Source organism: Canis lupus, chromosome 33, assembly GCF_048164855.1.
Source record: "Canis lupus baileyi chromosome 33, mCanLup2.hap1, whole genome shotgun sequence".
In the NCBI taxonomy this organism is placed as follows: domain Eukaryota; kingdom Metazoa; phylum Chordata; class Mammalia; order Carnivora; family Canidae; genus Canis; species Canis lupus.
In genome coordinates, this window is record NC_132870.1 from 11,801,511 (window position 1) to 11,819,763 (window position 18,253).

General features: G+C 41.8%; 1 protein-coding gene and 1 long non-coding RNA gene across 4 annotated transcripts in view; one reads left to right on the plus strand and one right to left on the minus strand.

The window, feature by feature from the left end:
* Window positions 1-244: 244 nt before the first annotated feature.
* LOC140623923 (uncharacterized) lies at window positions 245-1,334 on the minus strand. Its single transcript, XR_012023447.1, has 2 exons — window positions 682-1,334; window positions 245-520 (listed from the first exon to the last, which is right to left on the minus strand). It is a non-coding gene; the product is annotated as an uncharacterized lncRNA (long non-coding RNA).
* HERC5 (HECT and RLD domain containing E3 ubiquitin protein ligase 5) overlaps window positions 1,327-18,253 on the plus strand; it is a 43,340-nt gene continuing 26,413 nt past the window's right edge. For 2 of the 3 annotated variants that reach the window (XM_072810668.1, XM_072810669.1), the window contains exons 1-10: window positions 1,327-1,606; window positions 4,241-4,361; window positions 4,634-4,710; window positions 7,522-7,743; window positions 9,122-9,213; window positions 9,669-9,799; window positions 12,208-12,353; window positions 13,454-13,530; window positions 14,618-14,721; window positions 16,501-16,560. In XM_072810668.1, the coding sequence (XP_072666769.1) occupies window positions 1,342-1,606; window positions 4,241-4,361; window positions 4,634-4,710; window positions 7,522-7,743; window positions 9,122-9,213; window positions 9,669-9,799; window positions 12,208-12,353; window positions 13,454-13,530; window positions 14,618-14,721; window positions 16,501-16,560 (1,295 nt within the window). In that variant the 5' untranslated portion in view covers window positions 1,327-1,341. Of the gene's footprint in view, window positions 1,607-4,240; window positions 4,362-4,633; window positions 4,711-7,521; window positions 7,744-9,121; window positions 9,214-9,668; window positions 9,800-12,207; window positions 12,354-13,453; window positions 13,531-14,617; window positions 14,722-16,500; window positions 16,561-18,253 lie in introns of those variants that run through there. The other variant, XM_072810670.1, reaches the window with a different exon arrangement.

An 18,253-nucleotide genomic window follows, 5' to 3' on the forward strand; every position in this document is an offset into this window, starting at 1 on the left:
TCCCTGCGAGGAGCCTGCTTCTCCCCGTGCCTGTGTCTCTGCCTCTCTCTCTCTCTGTGTGTCTCTCATGAATAAATAAATAAAATCCTAAAAAAAAAAAAAAGAGAGAGAGAGAGAGAGAGAGGGACTGGCACGGCCATAAAGCGGTGGAGGGAATGCAAAAAGGGCACACAGCACCTCACAAAGATTTGATAGTTTCTTATATTCGTATGTATTTACCATACCATAGAGCAATCCCACTATATTTATTTTAAAGATTTTATTTATTTATTCATGAGACATCCGGAGAGAGAGAGGCAGAGACACAGGCAGAGGGAGGAGCAGGCTCCCTGTGGGGAGGCCGATGGGGGACTCCAGCCCGGGACCCCGGGGTCACGCCCTGAGCCACCCGGCCGTCCCCCAGTTTTAGGTATTTACTTATAAGAAAGGAACACACTGATCCACTCCAAGACGTGCTCACGGTCCGAAGCAGCTTCATTCACTGTAGCTCCAGCCTGGAGAGAACTGCAATGCCGGTGACCTGGCGAGTGGATAAAGCGCCGGTCGTCGTGTATCCGCGTGTGGTGGTAACACTCACCAACAGCTACTGACTGGCCGGTGACCAATGAAACACCACAGGTTAAAGCTCCCCAAAAAGCCCTATGCTAAGTGTAGGGGAAACAACAACAACAACAAACCCACCGGCGTGAAGGCTGCACAGGACTGAGGAGCTGCGGAACCGGCAAGCCACGCCGTCCGGACGGGGCGGGGGGCGCGTCGCGGGGCGCCGAGGGGCCGGCCGCGCGGCGCTCGCTCTGCTCCTCACGATCGTGTGGCGGAGCCGAAACCGAGCGCCCGGCCGAGTCGCGGCCCCTACGGCAGGAACTCCCGGCGATTCTGGACGCCCGCCTGGGCCGCCGCTGCTCGCGGCGGAGCTGCGCGGTTTCTTCGAAGGCCACTAGGTCCGGTTCTGGCGGCCGCGGCCCGCCCGGGGGCACCTCCTCAGCCCCGCCCGCCCGCCTCGCCACCTGCCAGCACCCCGCCGGCTCGGCCGCCTTCCAAGCCCATTCGTGAGCCGCTCAGTTTCCCTTTCCTCGCTGTTTACTCCGCGCCCCCGGACAGCCGACAGCGGTTTCGTTTCCGACGGGAGCTGCGGGCTCCGCCCCCACACAGCGCGTTGCGAGCCCGGCGTCCGAGCGCGGGGGCGGGGAGGCTGCGGTTCCTCGACGCCGCCGCGCTGTCCGCCCGCTCCGGCTGCGCGCCGCGGCCGCGGGGACGGTTTCCTCGGGGCTTCCTCGGGAGCTCGGCCTCCTCCGAGGTGCGGAGAGCGGACGCGCGACGGTGGAGCCCGGGAAGGCGGCGATGGAGCGCAGGCCCCCCAGGAGAGCTCGGGGCGGCGCGCGCCCGGCGCCCGGGCCGCGCCCCGCGCCCCGACGCCCCGCGGAGCCGCCGGGCACCCAGCTCTGGCTCTTCCCCAGCGCCGCGGGCCTCCGCAGGGCGCTGCCCCCGAGGGCCGAGGCGACGCGTCAGATGTGCTGCTCGCGCGGGCGCCTGGTGGTGTTGGAGCGCGGCGGGGCCGGCGTCGAGGTGCACCAGCTGCCGGCGGGGAGCGACGTCAGGAAGCCGAGTGAGTGGGGCGGGCGGTGCGGCTCGGCGCCCCGGCTCGGGCTGCGGCTGCGGGGGTGGGCGGCGGGCGGTGCGGGCGGCGGCTCCGGACGGGACTCGACGCCGCGGGCCGGGTGGCTTTTTGCGCGTCACGCGTGTGGGCGGCCGAGGTCTCGGTTCCTCGGCGAGGCCAGCGTGGGGGGGGGGGCGCCCCGCAGGTAGCCGGTGCGGACGGAGCGCGCCGCTCGCGGCAGCCGTGGCCCGTCGGCCTGGAGGGCCTGGAGGGCCTGGAGGGCCTGGAGCCGTGGCGTCTGCGCTTGCTTTTCAGTTACTCGTTCTGCGATTCCGTGAGCCTTTGGAGGGGATGGTTCTCCTGTGCTCAACCGCGGGATCTTGGATACGCAAACGATTTAAAGGATGCGCTCAGCGGCACTTGTCCGAGGTGGTGAGGTTAGGAACGGTGGCTCCGATTTTGCAGGTGGAAGAAAGCAAACGGCCACACTCTCAATCTTGAAAATTTTGCCCATCTGTTGAGCGAAGAAAATGGTATTTCACTGGTCGTTTTTTGCTTTTTCACTCGAGGGAAGTCCAGCATCTTTTCTTTTTGTTTTTTTTTGTTTTTTTTTTTTTTCTATCGGTCATTTGCATTCCTTTTTGGTGAACTGCCTGGTCGCACCTTAGACTGGCCTTTTAAAAAATTGAGTCAATCTCTTATTTATTTGAATTTGAATATTGAGTAAGAATAGTAGCCCTTTGTCCGGCATAGACGGAGTGATATTTTTCCGAACTGAACTTTAGTTGATGTTATTTGTAGCCTCCTTCATCAAGCTTTTCTATGCAGAAGGCTTACGGATTTTGTGTTACAAAGCTCTCCACGCTCAAGTGTTTTTTTTTTTTTTTCTTTTGAATGTACTCATCTTTATAGCAATGTTAAGCTTTTATTTATTTTTTTAAGTAGTCTCCATGCCCAGCGTGGTGCCCAATGGGAGGCTCAAACTCTAGACTGTGAGATCAAGACCTGAGCTGAAATCCAGAGTCTGGGGCTTATCCAACTGAGCCACGCAGGCATCTCTTAAGCTTTTATTATTAAAATTAAAATTTTGGATGCATTTGAAAATGATTTTAAGGAGGTGGAGGAATCTGGATGTACTTGTTTCTCCTAATGGCTAGTCTGATGACCCAGTACTTTCTTGGAGTAACTTTTTTTTTTCCCCTCTCTCCCGCCCCTGAGTAACTCCCCCCCCCCCCCAGTGATTTGAAATGCTGATCTCTAAAAAACATTAGTCTGTTGGACCATTTCTTCTTTATTACCAAACTATTTTGGTTCTCATAGCATTTCTAATGTGAAGTGGTTTGTGCTTTGAGATTTTTACACGAATAACTTCTATTTGGTTAGAACCAAAAAGTAAAACAAGATCTCCTATCTAATTTTTGTGAACAAATAAGAGTAAACGGTAACTGGACAATTTTTAAATCTCTTAATTTTTAGAAAGGGCTAAATATGCAATAATGACCATGAAAATTCTTTTGACACCATTCTTCCTTAAAAATAGTCCTCAAACACAATTCTTCCTTTCAAAAATATAGAACTTGGCTTCTACATGGAGCAATTAAGAGGTTTTATTATTATTTGTTTTGTATTTGGAAAGAGTAGGTCTCAAAATACGCAATATATTTTTTTCTAAAATGAGTTATGTCCTCCAGATATTGTTATTTTCTTATAGAATTTTTCATTTCTGTCGCTTCAAATTCAATTTCTGTCTCAATTTATTAAACAGGAATTCAAAACAATAATTGGTTATTTTAAAACTATATTGAATTTATTTGATTTTATTTTTTAGAGGGGGGAGGGGCAGAGGGCGAGAAAGAATCTTAAGCAGGCTCCAAGCTCCTCCATTTTACAATCCTGAGATCATGAGCTGACCTGAAACCCAAGAGAGATGCTTAACCGACTGAGCCGCTCAGGCACCCCAAAACTATATTCAGTTTATTTTTATTTTTTAAAGATGCTATTTATTTATTTATGAGATACATAGAGAGAGAGGCAGAGACACAGGCAGAGGGAGAAGCAGGCTCCATGCAGGGAGCCTGACGCGGGACTCCATCCCGGGTCTCCAGGATCAGGCCCTGGGCCGAAGGCAGCGCTAAACTGCTGAGCCACCCGGGCTGCCCTATATTCAGTTTAAAACAAAGTATGAATCAATGCTTTCCCAAATTGAAAAAAATCCATGGCCGGGGTGTTTGGATGCATCTGCCTTTAGCTCAGGTCATGGTCTCCGGATCCTGGGATCCAGCCCCTCGGTGGGCTCCCTGCTCAGGAGGCAGTCTGCTTTTCTCTCTCTCTTTCTCTCTTTTTTCCTCCCTCCCTTTTCCTCTTTCCTTCCCTCCCTCTCCTCCTCCCTACCACTCATTCTCTCCTCAAAAATAAATACAATCTTAAGAAAAAAGAAAAAAAAAAATCCGTTGTCAAACAGTAGCATTGTTAGTTTGTCTGCTTTCATTCTTGAATTTTTCTTTAAAGAGAGGTTCGTGTTAAGTCCAAGGTTGTCTCGTTGAAATTTTTTGGGGGGTGTTTTAAGTGTATTATAACGAAATGATTAATGATAATGGGTAATAACCAGAGTGGTGATAATTCCTGGTTGGATTTGCTCTGCAGAGTGCATTAAATTAGGGAAAAAAATGAAGATACATTCCGTGGACCAAGGAGCAGAGCACATGCTGATTCTATCCTCAGATGGAAAACCATTCGAGTACAACTATAGCATAGAACATGCAAGGTAGGGAACTTTTTTTTCTTTTACAAAAAATTATATTAAAGATTATTTAAATTTTACTCAAGAGGCAATCATAATTTTTATAGGAAAATGGTAATTTATATGAATTTTGTCCTCTGCTTTATATAGTGGCTCTAAAGTAAACAATTCTGAAATGACCAGTGAATTTCATCAGTGAACTATATCAATTCCAATTAAATACAATTAATAAATTTAACATTGATGTTGTGACTTTCATTATAGTGATTGACATAAATTTTATTTTCTTTCATCAGGTTTCAATGCATTTTACAAGAAAAAAGTATAATTCAGATCACATGTGGAGATTATCATTCTCTTGCACTCTCAAAAGGTACTTTTCTGGAATATTGTTTTTTAGAAGGAATAAACATGTATATGTGTATATGTAGAGCTAGTAGAATGTATGTGCTTCACTTTATAATAGACAAAGTTATGATTTTGAATTTGCTATAGTTCAGGGCACTTGTTTTTTTTTTTTTTTTTTTTTTAAGTAGCTCTAGGCTCAGTATGGGGCTTGAATTCATGACCCTGAGATAGAGTCAATCAAGAGTCACATGCTCTACCAACTGAGCCAGCCAGGCACCCCAAGGCACTTGTTACAAAATAAAAGAATTTTTGGATCTATAAAATCTTTAGGTTTCCATATTCATCGTTTCTACATTGCATTCTGTCAAATGACAAAACAAACAATTTAGTAAAGAATTTGATACCCTTTGTTCAAGGACAGACAATCGATGGATTAGGAGTACAGTGCATCACAAGCAGTGGAGCACTCTTCTAGAAGGATTTTGAGCAAGGGCAAGTTTTCTAAAGCATTGGAAGCCACAGTGCAGAAATAGGGCATGGTTGATTGGGGGTTGCATATCTAATTTTATTTAGAAATAGCAGGCAACAACTATATGGCTCAGAGTTGGCTTGGTGTTTGGGGATTAGTTTACTGGATATATAGTGTTTCTGGTCAAGTGGAGCAGTTAAAGGAGTTTGTAAGTCAGTTTGCTGATACAGCACTGGTTCCATCTTGACTTGAGAGATTTATTTCAACAGTTCCATGTTTTTATTTTTCAAATAAGAAACAATGAAAATATTCTGAATAATTAGAATCATTCTGGAAAGAGGACCAAGCATGGATGCCTTTTCTAGAACCTGCTTCCCTTTTTCTAGTTCTCTTTCAGCGCCCATGACAGGAGCTTAGACTCCCTTGGATCTAATCTTGTGGCCAGTTTGCAGGCCTCTATGTGTTCCTCGTTATCATTTAAATTCAGGGATTCTCTCCAGCCCTTATTATTTCCTATTTCTTTTTTTTTTTTTTAAGATCATTCATGAGACACACACACACAGAGGCAGAGACACAGGCAGAGGGAGAAGCAGGCTCCCTGTGTGGAGCCTGATGCAGGACTCAATCCCAGGACCCGGGATCATGACCTTTGTCAAAGGCAGATGCTTAACCACTGAGCCACACAGGTGCCCCCCCCAATTTTTTTTTTTTTAAATATATAAGGCAGATAGAAACAAACTGAAGGGAAACTGGGGTGAAATAGAAGTAACTAATCTAGAATTTGACCTTTGCTGAAGGCCCAGTTGAAGTTGAGAGTATGAACTTATATTTAAAAAATTAAAAAAACAACAACAAAAAAAAACAAAAATAAAAAATAAAAAAATAAAAAATTGACCTGGTTGTTTGAATTTATCCATTCACCAACACATATTTCGAATATCTACCCTTTTCAAGTTATTTATTTACTTATTTAAAAGATTTTATTTATTTATTCATGAGAGAGACACAGAGAGAGAGGGGCAGAGACACAGGCAGAGGGAGAAGCAGGCTCCATGCAGGGAGCCCAACATGGGACTCGATCCCGGGTTTCCAGAATCATGCCCTCGGCCAAAAGCAGGCCCTAAACCGATGAGCCACCCAGGGATCCCCTACCCTATTCAAGTTATAAAGATAAATGGATACACCAGGTCTTCAAGAAGCCTAGAGTCTAATGACGTGGGGCAAAAAAGATATTCAGAGTTTATTTCTGGTAATCATAATCTAGGAAGAATGAAAGGGAAGCAAGAAAGAGAACTAACCATTTCATCATTCATTATATGCCTGGTGGCTGGTAGGCACCTGATAATTACATTTGAAGGAGAGGTGCTGCCTCCCACCAGATCCTGCACAGTCTTTTGCAAAGAGGTACTCAGTAAACATTAATACTCTGATATATTTTTTTCAGACCCTGTTAGATATTGTCATCTCCATCAGATAACACTTAAGTTGTCTTGAAAAATAGGCTCCATGTATTCAATTAAGGAAGAAGATGTGGAGTCAAGATACTGTGCTATGATTTCAAATGTATAAATTATTTAGAATCTTCAGGCTAATGAACAGAGCAGGTGGGCAGAAGGCAAACATTAATTTTAGGCTTTATTTTCCCAGATGTAGAAAGTTTCTGGTTTTCTTGGGCCCATCATGATTTGTTTTTTAAATAAATATTTCTTGGTTTTGATTATAATATGTTCAGGTAGCTCCATTCTACCTGTCTTTGTCCGTTCGGGCTGCTGTAACAAAAATACCGTAGATTGGCTGACTGAAACAGCAGGAATTTGAAGGTCCGATTCAGGGTGTCAGCAGATTGAATGTCTTTTGAAGGTCCACCATGTAAGTGGTGGAGAGGGCAAGAGAACTCTCTGGAATGTCTCTTTTAAGGGCACTGATCCCATTTTTGAGGGCTCCATACTGATGATCTCAGGTAATCCTCATCATCTCCCAAAGGTCCACCTCCTAATACCTTCACATTTAGGGTTAGGATTTCAACAGGTATATTTCGGGGTGGGAGTGGGCGGTGGACATGACCATTTAAGAAGCCCACAATCTAGTGATATGGGACAAGTGGGGATGTTCAGGGTTTATTACTGGTAAGTCACAATCTAGGAAGATGAGATTTGGGGAAGCAAGGACACTACCCTTTGAGGCAGGAAGTAAAGAAGTATAACTGTTATTGCTAAAGAGAAGATGTTCTAGTTTCATTGTCTCAGACATACAGTATCTGAGAAGTTGAATGTAAGAGACTGTATAGTATGGATAACATACATAATGTCCTAAGTTAATGTTTCCTGCACTTGAAACTTAATAAGGCAGCATTTTGTTTATGTCAAGGTGGTGAGCTTTTTGCGTGGGGACAGAATTTACATGGCCAGCTTGGAGTTGGAAGACTATTCACCTCAATCCCCACGCCACAGCTTGTGGAGCACCTCTCAGGAGTCCCATTGGTTCAGATTTCCGCGGGAAAAGCCCACAGCATGGCCTTATCCATGTCTGGAAACATTTACTCATGGGGAAGAAATGATTTGGGACAACTAGGCCTGGGCCACACTAACGGTATGGAAACATATTTTCAAGCTCTTATTGTCAAATATATTTGTTAGATAAGAGATGAATTTAACTCGAGGGAGGGCCTCCCTGTCAAAAATGGTTTAGATCTTCACTGTCATTTATGCTGTTCTTCCTGGTTATCTTTGTCTTCAGGGCAGAATCAATCTAGAAGACATGCATTGTGTGGAGGTGGTTGTGATTAAATGTATGTCAGGGTTGTGTGGGCTCAGGGAAAGGACATTGGACTGTTGGGAATATCTAGGCTCTGCTTCCTACTTTGCAAGTTAACTAATGAGAAGGCCTTGCTGAGTCACTTAATTTTTCTCTAGGCATTATTTTCTTTTTCTGTAAAGTGATGCTTTTGGTTGAAATAACCTCTAAAGTGCCTTTGCACTTAAATGTCTGTTAACAGAAGTATATCCATGTTAGGACAGAAGGAGACTAATGATTTCTTTAGAAACTCACATATTCTAAACTTAGTCTATAAGGTATTAATTATATCTGTATACACAGATAGGGAAAAAAATCTGTAATTCCCATATCGAACTACTTCCACAAAGCAGATGGCAAATTTTTTTATGATCCAAAATACCCTCTTGGAGTTTTCAGGTGTGGCACATTGCTGCTTTATCAACTGTGGTAATGCACATGTTACCCCCTGGGTCACTGGTCATACTGCACCTTTCCCCGACATGGTCCAGTGCTAGTTACTCAGGAGAAACCATAAGTCCATGGGCGAAGGGAATAAAAAGCAGTTAAACTGTATTTGCTGAATCCCTAAGTACTAGGACAAAGCAATCGTTGAAAGAAAAAAGAGGTAGTGTGGGGTAGGGACATGGTAGTAGAGTTTTTTTTTTTTAAGATTTTATTTACGTATTCATGAAAGACACAGAGGCAGAGACTTAGGCAGAGAGAGAAGCAGGCTCCAAGGGGAGCCTGATGTGGGACTTGATCCTAGGACCCTGGGATCACACCCGGAGCTGAAGGCAGATGTTCAATCACTGAGCCACCCAGGTGACCCGGGAATAGAGAATATAAAAGAAAAAAAGGGTATGTTTATTAAAAGGGTGATTTTAGATGGGAATTGGAAATACCAGATAATGCTGCAATTAAAGTTAATGAAGTTAGGCTAAAAGAAGAGTGGGTTCTAGGAACTGGCTTGACACTTTGGCATATGAGTTCTCCTGTGTGTGGCCCTTTGACCACTGCCTCACCCCCAGTTTTAGGCCAAAATAAATATACCAATCCAGCGGCCTTTCCTGTCGGGTTTTGGGAACTGTGGTTGCCAGCTGGGAGTCCAGGTATTTTACTAGTAGCATAGAACTCCAATGTGCAAGTCGATGTTTTTTTTTTTTTTATTACTTCTATTCTTTTCCTTGTGTAGGTGAAGATTTTCCTTCTCTTATTGAAGCACTGGACAATCAGAAAGTAGAATTCCTCGCTTGTGGTGGCTCTCACACTGCCCTGCTCACAAAGGTGCGTGTTGCCTGTTCTCTCCAATGATAATTCTGGAAGAACTTTTAGTGGGGAAAGCACAGGAACACCTAGGTGTGCACACTTAGTGATTCCCTGGGAAAAGAGGTCACTTCCTACATGCAGGATTGTCCTCCTGATAATTTTAGGAGTTTGCTTTTTTTTTTTAAAGATTTATTTATTTTAGAGAGTGTGTGCACATGAGTGGGGGGGAGGGGCCAAGAGAGGGGTGGAAAAACTGACTTCCTGCTGAGCACAGAGCCCATTGTGGGGCTTGATCTCATGCACCTGAGATCATAGCCTGAACTGAAATCAAGAGGCAGATGCTTAACTGACTGAGCCACCTATCAGGCTCCCCTGATATTAATTTTATTAATTATTCAGTCTTTTTATTAATTTTTCAGTAATATTACTTACTGTTGTATTTCTTTAGAATCTGATAAGTTTTCTTTCTTCAGGATGGGCTGGTATTTACTTTTGGTGCTGGAAAATATGGGCAGCTCGGTCACAATTCAACACAGAATGAGTTAAGACCCCGTTTGGTGACTGAGCTTGCTGGGAATAGAGTGACCCAGGTAGCATGTGGAAGGTAAGTTGTAAAGTGTCCATGAAAATTAATGAAGTGAATACAATAAATTTAGATAGATAATTTAATAAAACTTCCATCAGTTTTGTTTGCTTTTTTAAGATTTTTATTTATTCATGACAGACAGAGGCAGAGACACAGGCAGAGGACGAAGCAGGCTCCATTCAGGGAGCCCAACATGGGACTCGATCCTGGAACTTCAGGATCAGGCCCTCCGAGGGAAGGCGGCGCTAAACCACTGAGCGACTGGGGCTGCCCTCATAGTTTTTTGATTGATTTAAAAGTATACATTTTCACAGGGGTCAAGATGCTTAATTTACATTGTTAGGTAATCTTTATTTTAGAATATATATTTGTTTTCATTGGTTTTTTAGAAAATATGTATTTAAATAATCTCTATACCCAACATAGGGCTAGAACTCACAACTCCCTAGATCAAGAGTTGAGTGCTCCTCGGACTGAAGCAGCCAGGCATGCCCTACATTGATTATATTTTTTTAATAAGAAAATTAAAAAAAAAAAAGAATTAAAAAATGTATGCACTTTCTGTGTTGCCCCTTTAGTGAAATATCTTTGTAACTGTCCAAACATAAATTTATTGGGCAGCCCCAGTGGCACAGCGGTTTAGCGCCGTCTGCAGTCCAGGGTATGATCCTGGAGACCCGGGATCGAGTCCCACGTTGGGCTCCCTGCGTGGAGCTTGTTTCTCCCTCTGCCTGTGTCTCTGCCTCTCTCTGTCTCTCTCTGTCTCTTTTTTTATTAAAGATTTTTATTATTTGTTCATGAGAGACACAGAAAAATATGTCATTTATTTGGGGAAAAATAAACAGATGTGAATCACAAAGGATTATTCATTGATGTAATCACTTTCTCACAACCCCTTAGAGGGAGTAATCACAGAAGGTAAGATAAAGTCAGTGGTGGTTTAAGTAGAATATTTTGATTAAAAAAAAAAAAAAAAAAGAATATTTTGATAAGTTTGATTTTCATAGTTTCTTTTTTTGTTTTTGTTTTCTTTTTACTAAAAGTAGAAAAACTTACTAAAATTCCTTGGCTTACTTAATTATTCCTTGAACATCATTCAGTCTGCTTCTCACCGGTGGGATTTCCGGTTGTGGTGAGGTTAAGAAATCTTTTCAATCAGATACACTTAACTCTTTTGGGCATTTTTTTTCCTTAAACACAAGCAAATTCAGGCTCTACCTGAATAGTGGGTTCATGTGTTTATTTGCTGAAATTTTTTGTGTAAAACACTCATATATGTACTTTCAGTCTATAGACCTGTTCTTTTATGATCCTGGAATAAAATTACATAGATGGATATTATTAAAGTAGACCAGATGATTGGGATGGTATGATTCTCTGCATTCAAGGGAACACTATCGCCACTTGGAATTTTTCATAACATACATTTCTTTTAAGTAGCATGTGTTAGAAGAGGAATCTCATGTTAGAGATCTCTTAATACAAACCAGGGCAGTTCCCCTATTAACATAGGAAAATTCACTGGAAAATCTTTCAGCACTCACTAAAAACTGTTAAAGTCATACTCACATTTATTGTAAGAAGTGGATACAAATTAGAACCAGTCAAAGGAAGCAATGTATAGGACAGAGTCTAGAAAGAGTCCAAATGAGGAGCTCCCTCTGTCCAGTCCCCTTGGAATCATGGACAGAATGGTATTCCTCCCAGCCCAATACAGAACAATATGTAGAGTATTGCCATCTAGAGAAGCTCACCCAAGATCAGAGCTGTTATTGGGGTTTCATTGCTTAATCATGATTGACTGAATCATTGTCCATGGTGGTGAACTCAGCTTCCAGCCTCTCCTTCCCAGTAGGTTTGGCTTCCAAACCTTCTTCCTGAGCCACTTGGATAAACTTTTTAGGTGTAACCTCAGGATCTTGCCATGAATAACAAACACTTCTGTCACCTGGGAAATTCTAAGGGCTTAGAGGTTATCTTCCAGGAAATGAGGACAAAGGCCAGATTCTTTACTTAACACAATCTAGAGTGGGAGAGACTGGAGTAAATCAGGGAATCATTGTGGTAAAGGTCTTTGGGAAATAGAGGGATCACCTCATTCCATCTTCTAGGATGGGGAGAGGGGGGTTCTCAAGCTGAAGCTTGAAAAAGGAGTTGCAAGCAAGAGGAACTGCTTGTTCCTGAACGAGGGAACGCTGTTCACCAAGGGAAAATAATCGTGGCCTTGAGTGGATGTATGGATTCCAAAATCATCTTACCCAAATATTAATGCTATCTTAATTTACAGATGGCTAATTTCATCCATTGGGAGTTGGTTAACTCATTTCACTCACTGGATAAACCTAATTTCAGCAGTTTATGTGTTGCTGCATACTCTCTAAGTTGTAGATAATTGAGAATTGACCATAGGTGCTTTCTTTTAATAGGTGGCACACACTTGCCTATGTTTCTGATTTGGGGAAGGTCTTTTCTTTTGGTTCTGGAAAAGAAGGACAACTGGGAAACGGTGGAACACATAATCAGCTGATACCACTTCCCATGAAATTGCCATCAAATGAAGAACTCAAATTTGGTAAATTTTATAGGAACATGGGATTTGGCAAAATACCATTGTCAAGAAACTAATTTTTTGAAGTGTGTAATATGACAAGGAAAAAAATATATGGCTCTGAAGGGAATTTCTCTAAACATTGGTTTCATTGTTTTGTTTCTTTTTTTTATATGTAAAGAACTTAAAATATTCAGTATAACCAATCAAGTTAAAATAACCATTAGTTTTCTCTTACCCCTTTAGATTAAAATTAATGTGGACCTAAAATGATAGAACATAAAATAGATTATATGGATCCAGAGGCATATGCTGCAGGAGACCTATTAATTCCGTGGTGATTGGGGTTTTTTTTTTTTTTACCTGGCAACTGACTCACAATCACATAAAGCCCTGAGAATGTTGAGCCGCTGACATATGCCAGGAACTGTAACTGTGCTGACATGTGTTATCTCACTGGTCCTTAAACAGTTCTGCGAGATCTGTGCTTTCAGAGACTTGGAGGGTGAAGGGTTAGCCACTTCTTAACAGCCAGTCAGTGGTTTGGCTGGATTTGAACTGTGGCCTGAGTCACAGCACTCTGAAACACTGGTATAGAACTGCTTCAGAGCACTTCGGTTACTTGCTTCTGAAACCTTAGTGGTGATCTATGGTACCAGAATTCTTTTAAGTTAAGTTCTAGGAAAATGAACAGTAGGATTATTTCTTTGAGCAGTTCATATATTTGATTTCTTAGAACCACTTAGTCTTTTGAAGTGCTATTTACGTTTTTTACAGTCAATAGGTATTGGTTAAATCCTGAGTTCTAGAAGACAGCTTTTAGTACTGAGACCTGAATTAAAGCAGGGATCAGTTAACTAATCAAATACTAGTTTGACTATTTTATATAAACATTTGCATTAATTATATATGTCAAACTGATGTCACATTGCAGGTCACCTCTGTTTGCCAACTAGATATTACCCTGAAGGAAATGTCTGTTTCTTCTTTATGGGTGTGAAATGTGTTACATCTGTGTATCAGAAAGATGAAAGGACTAAGTTTAAGAAGAAAGATTTAAACCGAGTGTGCATGTTTGTGCCAGTGTCTCTTCTGCATTCTTACTTTCTCTGTCTTCCTTTCAGAAAGCCGTACTTCAGAAAAGGAGTTAATAATGATTGCTGGAGGGAATCAAAGCATTTTGCTCTGGATGGGCAAAAAGGTAAAAATTGATCTCTAGATGTTTGGTTACTTTTATTTTATTTTTATTTTATTTTTTAAAGACTTATTTATTTATGATAGAGAGAGAGAGAGAGAGGCAGAGACACAGGAGGAGGGAGAAGCGGGTTCTGTGCCGGGACCCCAACGCGGGACTCGATCCCGGGACTCCAGGATCGTGCCCTGGGCCAAAGGCAGGCACTAAACCGCTGAGCCACCCAGGGATCCCCTTTTATTTTATTTTAAAGATTTTATTTATTTATTCATGAGAGATGCACAGAGAGGCAGAGACATAGGGAGAGGAAGAAGCAGGCTCCCTGCAGGGAACCTGATGAGGGACTCTATCCTAGGACCCTGGGATCACCACCTGAGCTGAAGGCAGATGCTCAACCACTGAGCCACCCACGTGTCCCCGTAACTTGGTATTTTAGACAAAATGAAGGGTTTCAGGATCCCAAGTGTGGTGAATTTCAAAATTACCTAGTTCCTAAGGTGACCTTCAGGGAATAGCTAAACATTATTGATTGTCTAAACTGAATAAGTATTGACTCACAGAAATCAGCAGATTTGTCTCTGGTAAATGTCAAATCAGATATCCTTAGATCTTTCCTTTGCCTTGCCAGTGGCATTCAGTCAGGATCCTAGCAGGCCATCAGGTTGACATTCTAAAATGATTTTGCTGGCCAGAACTAAGAAAGACAGGTTCATAGGCCTGTGAATAATAAGTTCATAACCTTCTCATCCTACTCTGCTGAGGCAAACTGAGTTCCTCTCACTCTTACAGCCCTTGTAGGATCTTCCCCTTGAGGCTGTGTGATACTTGTTTGACTCTCCTAATACCTATTTAAAGTGCTGAGTGTTGGAGCATTCAGAGAAATTTACCTTGGTTTTAATTTTTAAGCCCCTTGGGCAAGAAGTTGATAACCAGGCCAATGATTGATTACTTCTTGGTAAAATCTTTGATTTCCCATAGCTATATTATCCATATTTAAAAATTAGTATGCCCTGTATCCTTAGAATGTGCCTCAAAGTTGGATACTTATTTCTGTTGGGTATCAATTCCTGTGTTTTACTTGCTTGTTTATGCACAGAATCCCTATGTTAATCTGAGGAGGAGAATTCCTACACTGAATGAGGGGACCATAAAGAGGTGGATCGCTGACGTGGGGACTAAGCAGTGGCAAAATACAAAAAGGTACAACCCATGTGTCTCTCTGCTCATACAGTTCTGTAAAGTAGCATTTTGCCCTGGCTGGTTCTGCACAGTACAGAGACATGAGGTTTTGTGGTCCCCCATGGCCCATCAGCCAGAGATCTTCAGGGAAACAACGGAGAAGGTGCATGTGTGTGTGTAGAGACAGAGGTTTCTTTTTGAGGAATTGGCGCACACAGTTGTAGAAACTCATAAGTGCAAAATATGTAATGTAGGTCAGCAGGCTGGAGACCCAGAGAAGGTTAATACTGCAGCTTGAGTCCTCAGGCAGTCTGAAGGCAGAATTCTCGATGCCTGGGAGCCTTTTTCTCTTAAGGCCTTTGATGATTGAATGAGGCACACCCTCATTAAGGGGGATGATCCACATTACTCAGAGTCTGTTGACATGAATGATAATCTCCTCTAAAAAATATCTTCATGGCAACATCTGGCTTGGTGTTTGACCAGATATTTAGGTACCATGGCCTAGCCAATTGACACATTAAAATTTAACATCACAACTAACATATAAACTCCATGAGGGCAGCTTTCTTTATTGGAGGACTTCTCTGGATCCTTGATATGTTTGCATATATTGTAATTGTTCTTTTTTTTTTTTTTTTAAGATTTTATTTATTCATGAGAGACACAGAGAGGCAGAGACATAGGCAGAGGGAGAAGCAGGCTCCCTGCAGGAGCCTGATGTGGGGACTTATCCCAGGACCCCAGGATCACTACCTGAGCCGAAGGCAGACACTCAACCACTGAGCCACCCAAACACTCTGTGACTGACTGTTCTGAGTAGCAGATACAACCTATATAGTTTCCCATCCCTCTTTGACCTTTGACCAAACCACTTGTTTTGTAGACTTCCTATTCACAGCTGAACAGAGTGGCCAGTCTTGCTCAAAATGATACAACTCATACCATCTATAAAGATTATATTTACTTTTATAAATATTTCTTTTTAGAGATATTTTTAGGTATGATTTCCTAATTCTGAAAATTGGTTGTATAAAATAGCTACATCATAATCTGCATAGGTGATCAAGAACTGTGCTGGTGATTATAATCACCATGCTGAGTGTTGCATAATATGTGGAATTGTCGGGCAGCCCCCGTAGCACAGCGGTTTAGCGCTGCCTGCAGCCTGGGGTGTGATCCTGGAGACCTGGGATCGAGTTCCGCGTCGGGCTTCCTGCATGGAGCCTGCCTGTGTCTCCCTCTGCCTGTGTCTCTGTCTCTGTCTCTGTCTCTCTCTGAATAAATAAACAAAATCCTTAAAAAAAAATATGTGGAAATGTCAAATCACTGGGTGCTACACCTGAAACTGATATGACATTCTATATCAACTGTACTTTGATCATTTAAAAAACCTACTTGTGCTATTACTTCCAAGTGGAACTGAGCATACCCTCCTCACCCCCATCCTCCCATTTAATTTCTGGTAATTTTTTTTTCTTAAGTGGAACAGAAATAAATAGGGCTTGGAAAGCTGGGTGGGATGGGAATGTCTTATTTATTCAAGGAAATACCCTGGGTCATTCCTTTTCCTCTTTCCCTGGGGCTTCTCTGAGTACATACTTTTTATTACTCACATTTGCCACTGAAACTTTGAGATTGAGAAAATGGAATAGAATAGACATTTAGCTGTCCAAGGCAATATGCAAACAAATCAGAGACTGAGAAGTTTGAAGGACAGTTATGAGATGTTTTATTTATCATGTCATGCTATAATGAGGCATACACTATGATTTAACCACCATCTTATTTGTAATACAGGGAAATCAGAGAAATATTTTCATCTCCTGCTTGTCTGATTGGAAGTTTCTTAAAGGAAAGGTAACACATATATGTATTTATAAAGTTCAAGATTCTGTTAGTGTGTATAGCATGGTGACTATAGTTAATACTGGATTATATATTTGAAAGTTGCTAAGGGAGTAGATCTTATAAGTACTCATTATAAGAAAATAAGTTTGTGACTATATGGATGTTAATTAGACTGATGTAATTATTTTGCATATATATGTGTTAATTTGTTATGTACACACCTGAGACTAATACAATATTATGTATCAATTGTATTTATTTATTTTTTAAAAGATTTTATTTATTTATTCATGAGAGAGAGGCAGAGACACAGGCAGAGGGAGAAGCAGGCTCCATGCAGGAAGCCTGTTGTGGGATTCAATCCCCGGTCTCCTGGATCAGGCCCTGGGCTGAAGACAGTGGCTAAACCACTGAGCCACCCAGGGGTCCCATGTATTTTAATTTAAAAAATGAAAGACTATAAAGAAAGTGGCTTACCGGTGGCACAGCGGTTTAGCGCCGCCTGCAGCCCAGGGCGTGATCCTGGAGACCCTGGATCAAGTCCCACATCAGGCTCTCTGTATGATGCCTGCTTCTCCCTCTGCCTGTGTCTCTGCTTCTCTCTCTCTCTGTCTCTGTCTCTATGAATAAATAAATTTTAAAAATCTTAAAAAAAAAGAAGGAATGCCATCTCATCTTAAAAAAAAGAAAGAAAGAAAGAAAGAAAGTGGCTTAAGGGTAAAATAACTAGCTCTGTGTTTGTTTCTTTAAAAACTAAGTTTTTAAAAAATGTTTATTTCTTTTTATATGAGAGTGCACGCACGTGCATGTGGAGTGGGAAGGCAGAGGGAGAGAGAGAATTTCAAGCAGACTTCCCACTAAGTGTCCAACATGAGGCTTGAGATCATGACCCTGATATTATGGCCTGAGTAGAAATCAAGAGTTGGACACCTAACTGACCGAGCCACCTAGGCATCCCTAAAACTTAGCTTTTTTTAACAAAAACAAATATATGTGCACTGTAGAAAATGTCAAAAATAAAGACCTATGATGAAAACACCGAAAATCACCCATATTGCACCATTTAAGAGGAATAGCATTTGTGTATATATCTTTTTTCTGTGAAAATTTATTTTTTTACTAGAAATGGGATTATATGTATTACTTTATCCTTAATATATATGTCCATTTTCTATTTTATTCATTTCATATTATTCAATATTTTTCTTTAACGTCATTATAATGGCTACATGATTATTCCATGGGAAGGACATACCTTAATTTAACCATTTCCTAATGCAAGATGTTAAAGTTTCTTTGAATTTTTAAATATTATGAAAGAACAGCTTTGCATCTCTTTTCCTGAATATTTATATAATATATATCTAAAAAATGTTTTCTATTTTGAGACACTAAATATTTGTATTATTTTGCAAAGAATGTGTTTCTAAGATAGTGAACATAAATATGTTAAGAATAAATATAATTCACAAGTTAAGATATTTAAACATTTCATTAGTAATTTTTGTTGCAACACTAAGAATTTACTGCTCTGAAGGCTGCCCCCCTTTTTATTTTATTTTAAAGATTTTATTTATTTATTCATGAGAGACAGAGAGAGAGAGGCAGACACAGGCAGAGGGAGAAGCAGGCTCCATGCAGGGAGCCTGATGTGGGACTCAATCCAGGGTCTCCAGGATCATGCCCAATAAGCCCAATTTAC